This window comes from Malania oleifera, chromosome 2, assembly GCF_029873635.1.
Source record: "Malania oleifera isolate guangnan ecotype guangnan chromosome 2, ASM2987363v1, whole genome shotgun sequence".
Taxonomy (NCBI): domain Eukaryota; kingdom Viridiplantae; phylum Streptophyta; class Magnoliopsida; order Santalales; family Ximeniaceae; genus Malania; species Malania oleifera.
Window position 1 is genome coordinate 15,712,396 of NC_080418.1, and position 8,132 is coordinate 15,720,527.

The 8,132-nt window shown below is 39.9% G+C and overlaps 1 protein-coding gene across 1 annotated transcript; it reads right to left on the minus strand.

Moving 5' to 3' along the window:
- Positions 1-5,138: 5,138 nt before the first annotated feature.
- Positions 5,139-7,783, minus strand: LOC131149549 (heat shock cognate 70 kDa protein 2). Its single transcript, XM_058100092.1, has 2 exons — positions 7,198-7,783; positions 5,139-7,094 (listed from the first exon to the last, which is right to left on the minus strand). The coding sequence occupies exons 1-2, from the start codon at positions 7,409-7,411 to the stop codon at positions 5,356-5,358; spliced, it is 1,953 nt and encodes a 650-aa protein (XP_057956075.1). The 5' UTR covers positions 7,412-7,783; the 3' UTR covers positions 5,139-5,355.
- Positions 7,784-8,132: the final 349 nt, after the last annotated feature.

The window sequence follows — 8,132 nt, forward strand, 5'->3', positions numbered from 1 at the left end:
AGTCTCAATCTGGGGACCTTTTGTCTGTAGGGATTAGAGCTTAACCACACATGATTGACCATAATCCATTGCCTAGGGTAAAGCCTCAGAGAATCCTGTGTATATCCTGACTCACCCCAGGGTTGGGATAGGAGCCACATCCTTCTCCACATGTTGTAATCCATGTCTTTTGTACATATGTTTGGAAAATGCTTTGTGTTGTGTATATCCTACATCCATGTCAAACACCAATATCACTTGGCCAATATTATGGAAAAAGCCTATTTCATTCATGGAGTCAAATTTTATCTCCCAAGACACCCTGTAAAGGGAAAAACGAATTATTCCCGAGATCATTGATGAATGTGGTTTTCCCAAAACCTTGGCCGAATGATTGTTTAGGTTGCATTACATGCATGCATGCATGCATGTTCCTCTCCAATGGGCTGGTAATCACGTTCCAACTTCCTATCAGGCCAAATTAAAACCAAAAATTCCAACGTTGAGCCCTCCTCTGCCCGCCTTTACTATACCAGAAGGAAAATCCAAATCATGGCAGAACAAGTAGATAGCTGACTTTCAGGATTGGAACAGAAGCAGGAGGAGATAGATGATAAGCTAAGCAAGATCTTGGCTACGATGCTAAAAGGGAAAACCCTGCAAATAGATGATGATGAAGAAAAAAGAGGACCCGCCTATGCTCTGGGGTCCACAACATTTATCATAATCCAGTCTAGCATGATCGAACCAAACACGTGGAAGTAGATCGACACATTATCAAACAAAATCTTGAGGCCAAGACAATTTGATTTTCATTCGTTAAGTCCGAAGACTAGTTGACAAATATACTTACAAAAGTTGTATGTAGCAAAAGCTTCTACAACTCACTTTGCAAGTTGGGCATTAGAGATCTATATGCACCAATTTGAGAGGGAGTGTTGGCTTGAGTTATCCTCCGAGTAGGCTTGGCAAAACGAGTCAAAACTCGACAAGTCACCCATGACCCTCCCGGTTAAGACAGGTTTGGGTCCATAAAAGTCAACTCGTTTATAAACGAGCCAACACGCGAACCGCCCATTTATAAACGGGTCAACCTTGGTTCAGGTTGGGTCCCTCGGCAGGTGACCCGTTTATTTGGGCCCTATATATATAAACCTTGAAACCCACTAACCCAGCCTAGGCAGCCCTACTACAACAAAATAAAACCCTAATTCCTATTTCCTATTTCGCCAATCGTCGCCACTACCTTATGAGTCCTGGCTCCTACCATCCCATTCGGCCATTCACATTCCTGCTATCTCCCTCTCATGATCTCCCCATCAGGCCTCAATGTCGTTGCACGCTATCCCTCTCACTCTCAGCCTCCCTCAATCTCTGACTCTCCCTCTCACGGTTCCACCAAGTCTCCCTCAGTCTTTGAGCTTCGACTCTCTCTCACGATCTCACCCTTCTCGAGTCTCGGCTCACTTAGTCTCAAGCCTCAATCTCCTTCTCTCGGCTCTTCCGTCCATTTGCATTTTTTAGTGCTAGGTAAGGCTAAAAAAATAGAGCCAGCCGACCATGGTGGAGATGAATGCATTTATCAGTGACCCCTTGACCAACAAACTCAATGATAGCTAGCCCTAGCTCTACAATTTCTTAAAAGCTCCATTGCTGTTGCACTCGAGCTCTATCTCTATCCTTTACCTTTTCCAATTTAACATATCATATATGACACTAACACTTAAACTCCTTCTTTAACACCTAAAAATTTTTTTGTTTACATTTTACTCCTTTTTTTTTAAGATTTAATAAATAAAATAAGAGTACTATTCTTTTAAAAAATAAATTTTAAAAAATTTAAAATTTTAATTATTTTTTTAACAGGTAACTCGTGACCCGCTTGTTTAATAAACGGGCGGATTTGGGTTTATATGATTGCAACCCGTTTAACATTGACCCATTTATGACCCAACCCATTTACAACCTGACCTGTTAACAACCCGCCCGAATCCGGCCCGTGAACCCATTTTGCCACCCCTACCTTCGAGAGATTATAGAAAGGATTTTTTGGGATACAAATCCCTCAATTAAGGGCCAACTTTCAATATCTAAAGTCAAATATAGATGAATTTTTTTTTTTTAAATGAGCCGGAAGCCACTCACATAGCGGCCCCATCCCAAGTTTATTAATAACCCTCACTTATCGTGGAGGAATATCGTGGTTACAAAAAAGACACTTGGGGCTTACATAATAACCAATAAGAACATCCCACACATCAAATCAAACAAAAGAAGAAAACAAACATATACCAATATTAAAAGAAAACCAATTAAACATACCTCATATAAGTCATATTCATCTTATCTTGCAATAACTCTAGGAAGTTGACTACTAAGTGTAAACAAACTATTCATGAGTTTTTTCCCGATCTATCTTTTTTTTTAAATATATTAAATAATACCTTTTTTGGGAAAATAATTCCCGGAATGACTTTAACATAATCTCGCTACTTGATCCAACAAGATTTGCCCCGTGTCACGCCCAAAATAAACATAGACAAATCTCGCTACTTGGTCTACCGAGATTTGCCTTGACACACTTCTAGATCAGATTGGGCTATCATTTAAATCTCGCTACTTGATGTGGCGAGATTTGTTTAAATCTCACTGCACCAAGTAGCGAGATTTGCTGTGCATATGAAATTTTTTGTGTTCTCCTTATTTATTTATTTATTATAATAATTATTAATTAAATAATTGGAGGGAAGAGTCATTTATTAATTTAAATTTTCATATAGAATAAATTATAATTTATAATTTAGTTAAAAATATTATTTTTATCATAAATTAATATAACAGTCATACATTAAAATTGTACACTAATAGCAAGATTATATTTAATTAAATAGGGAAATCTTCTATTATTTTATTGAGAAGAAAATATTTAAATATTAATTAAAAATGATTATTATTGAAATTGTTAACTAATAATCTTAATAATTGGATGAGGCATGAAAAATTAATCGACAGAGAAATTAAGGCTCATAGGTTTTTTGTAGAAGTGGAACAAAGAGGGGCTGAGATAGTCCTTGCACTTGCTGAGGATTTCGACGGCGAAGGGGCTGGTGTAGGGAGGAGGAGAGTAGTTGAAGGGACAGGAAGAGGTCAATGCGGACAACTTATATAGCATCGAAGGAAAATTGAACAATTCATGCTTGCTATAGTGTACTACTTCCCAAAATCTCTCTTTCTATGGTCGCATTTTCCCTCACTCACCATCTTACTTTGTCCATTTCCTAATTTTTCTATCTCAATTCACCCTCAAAATTCGTCTTCTTCTCTTAATTTTACTGTATCTTAATGGACACAATCCCTCAATTTGTGTCTCTTTTCTTATTTGCGATTTTGTCAAACTTTCTTTATTGATAAATCCATCAACCTTCCCCTCAATAACAAAATTTATCAATATCTTCTTTTAAAATTTATAATTAATTCTCGATTTTGTCAAACTTTCCCTTATTGATAAATTCATCAACCTTCCCCTAAATAACAAACTTTATTAATATTTTCTTTTAAAATTTTTCTCGAATTTGTCAAACTTTCCTTTATTGATAAATCCATCAATATTCCCCTAAATAACAAAATTTATTAATATTTTCTTTTAAAATTTATAATTAATTCTCGATTTTGTCAAACTTTCCCTTATTGATAAATCAATCGACTTTCCTCTCAAAGTTGAAGTCTGCTATCCAAAGCTCCTCTTCTCTCTGCTGCTGGTTCGTTCGCGAGCAAATGAAGGAAAAAAGTCATGCAAGCAAATCTCGCTAGATGAACCAGTCAGATTTGTCACGTGTCCAAAGACGGATGGATGAGCGAATCCCAATTCCAAAGCAAATCTCGCTGGATAAACCAGCGAGATTTGCCATGCATCCAACGCCGCACCATTTTCCTAAGCAAATCTCGCTACTGGTCTAGCGAGATTTGTTACGTGAGAGTAATTCCGAAAATTATTTTTTCAAAAAATATATTATTTAATATATTTTTAAAAAAAATTAAAAAAAATTTTACTATTTCTCCACATGGCACCTTATCGAGTCAAAGCATCTGTCACTTTATTCACTTTTTCTATATATTTTGTCACTAATTTCAATGCTAAAGCTTCTCTCTTAAGAGTAGCTCTAGAGCAAATTGAAACATTAATATTGTATTGAAGAGTCAAAATTTGAATTTTAAATTTAAATTTGAATGAGATTAAATAAAATATAATATATAATAAAATTTGAACAAATATTTAATTTACCACTTCTAAAACATGGAAATTTGACATATGTCGTGCACGTGTTGTTAAGGAATTGGATTTGAAAAAATCCTCAATGGACAAGATGACTCAAAAGCCCCCTCGGTTTACCCAACGTTTATCTCTCTATAGATGGAGAAGCCTCAAAGCTCAGAGGAATTGGAGTTAGGTTGATTTATATCCAATTGGATATATTTTTATAAGCTATAGATTTCAATTTTTTTAAAAAGGCTTAAAATTATATAACTAGCCCTCTTATCATCCTTTCTGTTGGAACATGGGAAATCATCCATCCACTTAGCTCGATAGGGTTCTTTATTATATTAAGATAAGATGATTTAGGACATTGGTGCCTTCTGTTAAAAATAATTTTATTTTTATAATATTTTTCAAAATTTACATATAGAAATTGGCAAACTTCTTTTTAATTATTTTTGAAATTTTATATGCAAACATTAAAAATATTTAGACACAAAGTAATATTCTTGTTTTTTTAAAAAAATTTTAAAAAAAAAAAAAAAAAATTGCCTAAAGCAAACTACCGTTTCCTACATCCCTCTGCTTTCTTGGGCGTCTTCCTTTCTTTTGAGCTTGTGAACTCTCTGCTTTCTTGGGCGTCTTTCTTACTCTTTCTTTTGAGCTTGTGAACTCTCTGCTTTCTTGGGCGTCTTTCTTACTCTTTCTTTTGAGCTTGTGAACTATCTCGTTGGTTGCCCATTCACCTCTCTTCCCATTAAATTCAACATCGATTCAAAGGCTTTTGTCCCATTTCCATCTTCGGTTGCAGTTTTCAATTGAAATTGCACTAAGAAATTGCATTGCAAATGATGGGATTAATAGCAAACGAACACAAATCATACGTAGTAACCCAATCAAATCAAAAGAGAAAATGCCATTTTACTGACTTCTGTGCAATACAAAAACGGAACATCATTATATCTATTACAACGTCTCCGCCAACACCAAGCAGAGTTGCAGAACTCATCATATGTAGAGCATCTCATAGATGCCAAAAACAGAAACAAAACCAACAAACACACACACACACACATTCCGTTTCTTAGATAAAGTGAACCACGAGGAGCCGATCAACAGGCTCAATCAACTTCCTCAATCTTGGGCCCAGCACCGCCGCCGCCGCCACTGACGGAAGGACCATCCTCATCCATGGCTCCACCCGCATCACCTCCAGCCCCCTGGTACATCTTGGCGATAATGGGGTTGCAAATACTCTCCAGCTCCTTCATCTTGTCCTCGAATTCATCCGCCTCCGCAAGCTGGTTCCCGTCTAGCCATTGGATCGCCTGCTCAATCGCGTCCTCGATCTTCTTCTTATCAGCTGGCGAGAGCTTGGCACCAATCTTCTCATCTTTAATTGTGTTCCTCATGTTGTAAGCATAGTTCTCCAACGCGTTCTTAGCCTCCACCTTTTTCTTGTGCTCCTCGTCCTCCGACTTGTACTTCTCCGCCTCCTGTACCATCTTCTCAATCTCCTCCTTCGACAATCTGCCTTTGTCGTTGGTAATTGTGATCTTGTTCTTCTGGCCCGTGGTCTTGTCCTCGGCGGAGACATTCAGGATACCATTTGCATCAATGTCGAAGCAGACGTTGATTTGAGGGACGCCTCTCGGAGCTGGAGGAATACCAGAAAGCTCAAACTTACCCAACAAATTATTGTCCCTGGTTCTGGTTCTCTCACCTTCATATACCTGAATCAACACACCAGGCTGATTATCTGAATAGGTAGAGAACACCTGCTCCTTCTTTGTTGGGATAGTGGTGTTCCTCGGAATCAGCACCGTCATGACACCTCCGGCCGTCTCCAAACCAAGCGACAGAGGCGTGACATCCAAGAGCAAGAGATCCTGCACCTTCTCATTACCTTCGCCGCTCAATATAGCGGCCTGAACAGCTGCACCGTACGCAACAGCTTCATCCGGGTTGATGCTCTTGCAGAGCTCCTTCCCATTAAAAAAATCCTGCAACAATTGCTGAACCTTGGGTATACGGGTCGACCCCCCGACGAGAACCACATCGTGGACGCTGCTCTTGTCCATCTTAGCATCCCTTAAACACTTCTCGACCGGCTCCATACACTTTCTGAACAAATCCATGTTCAATTCCTCGAATCTAGCGCGAGTAATTGTTGTGTAGAAATCAATACCTTCGTACAAAGAATCAATCTCGATGGTGGTCTGAGCAGTGGACGAGAGAGTCCTCTTTGCCCTTTCACAAGCAGTTCTCAACCTCCTCAAAGCTCTCGGGCTCCCGCTGATGTCCTTCTTGTTTTTCCTCTTGAACTCCTGAACAAAGTGATTCACCATCCGATTATCGAAATCTTCGCCGCCGAGATGGGTATCTCCGGCCGTAGCCTTGACTTCAAAAATACCCTCTTCAATGGTAAGCAGCGAGACATCAAAGGTTCCGCCGCCGAGATCGAAAATCAGAACATTCTTTTCACCCGTAGAGCCCGCTTTCTTGTCGAGCCCATAAGCAATAGCCGCAGCCGTCGGCTCGTTGATTATGCGCATAACGTTGAGCCCGGCAATTACGCCGGCGTCCTTTGTCGCCTGGCGCTGCGAATCGTTGAAGTAAGCGGGGACGGTAACAACGGCATTTTTTATCGCCGAACCGAGGTACGCCTCTGCAATCTCCCGCATCTTCATCAGCACCATCGACGAGATCTCCTCAGCAGAGAACTGCTTCTCCTCGCCCTTGTAAGTGACGACAATCATCGGCTTGTCGCCAGGACCGGGAATCACCTTAAACGGCCACAATTTCATGTCACCCTGCACTGAAGGATCACTGAACCTCCTTCCAATCAAACGCTTGGCATCTACACAGAGCAAATTATCACAAAATAAACAGCATTAGAAACAATTCTACGCCAGGCTAAACAAATCTAAACATCAAAACCAGATCAGAATCCAAAATTTTACCAAAAACAGTGTTGGTGGGGTTCATGGCGACTTGGTTCTTGGCTGCATCGCCGATCAAGCGCTCGGTGTCAGTGAACGCAACGTAGGAAGGAGTGGTCCTGTTGCCTTGATCATTGGCAATGATCTCAACGCGGTCGTGTTGCCAAACACCAACGCATGAGTAGGTCGTCCCAAGGTCGATTCCGATCGCCGGACCTTCACCTTTTCCGGCCATAGTCGCTCTCTAGAACACTCGTGCTGATCGAAAATCTTTACAGAAAAGCTATAGAAAGCACACAGAAACCTTGAATTGCAGGGAATTGAGAGAACAGAGAGTCTTGTGGACTAGAAGGATTTGATGATTGTAGACTCAGAGGGACAACGCGCGGTTTATAGAGGACTACCTCGATTTCGAGAATGTTCGTGGCGGGGTTTTGGAGCCGTCGGATCGAAGTAATTGGACGGTTCGGGATACTTCCCCTAACTGCCTTTTGGCAAACTCCCGCTTTCCGTCGTCGGACTTGTGCTTCCGGGTGGTTCGAGAAATTTCGCGACTCGTCTGTCACGTGACGCGCCGGGGAATCCAGGCCGTCCATATGTTAGAATCAGAAGCCTGTTTCGCGTCAGCATTGTGTATGTCACTATTTCCCGCTTCTACGCTTACGTCCGCTGAGGAGAACGGAAAACTGCGTAGTTAGTTTTTTATCAAAATATTAAAAAAAAAATAACAAAAAACACAAAAATTGAAAAATTTTACGAAAATATACCCAATCGACTTTTCAAAAATCGATTTGGGTTTAAAAATAAAAAAACTAAAAAAAATCATCAGTTGTCATTGTAGTTAAAAAAAAAAATTTAGATTGTCGCCAACTCTTGTCAGTGAAATAAGAAGAAAAACAAAATGGGGGAGTGGGGGACAAGGCTGACACACACGTCAGCTGCGTCAGTGGGAAACC

Excerpts from the sequence above, each read along its gene's own strand:
- LOC131149549 (XM_058100092.1), bottom strand. The coding sequence starts at position 7,411 with ATGGCCGGAAAAGGTGAAGGTCCGGCGATCGGAATCGACCTTGGGACG. Across the intron at positions 7,095-7,197 it reads CCCCACCAACACTGTTTTTG|ATGCCAAGCGTTTGATTGGA; the intron begins GTAAAATTTTGG and ends TGCTCTGTGTAG.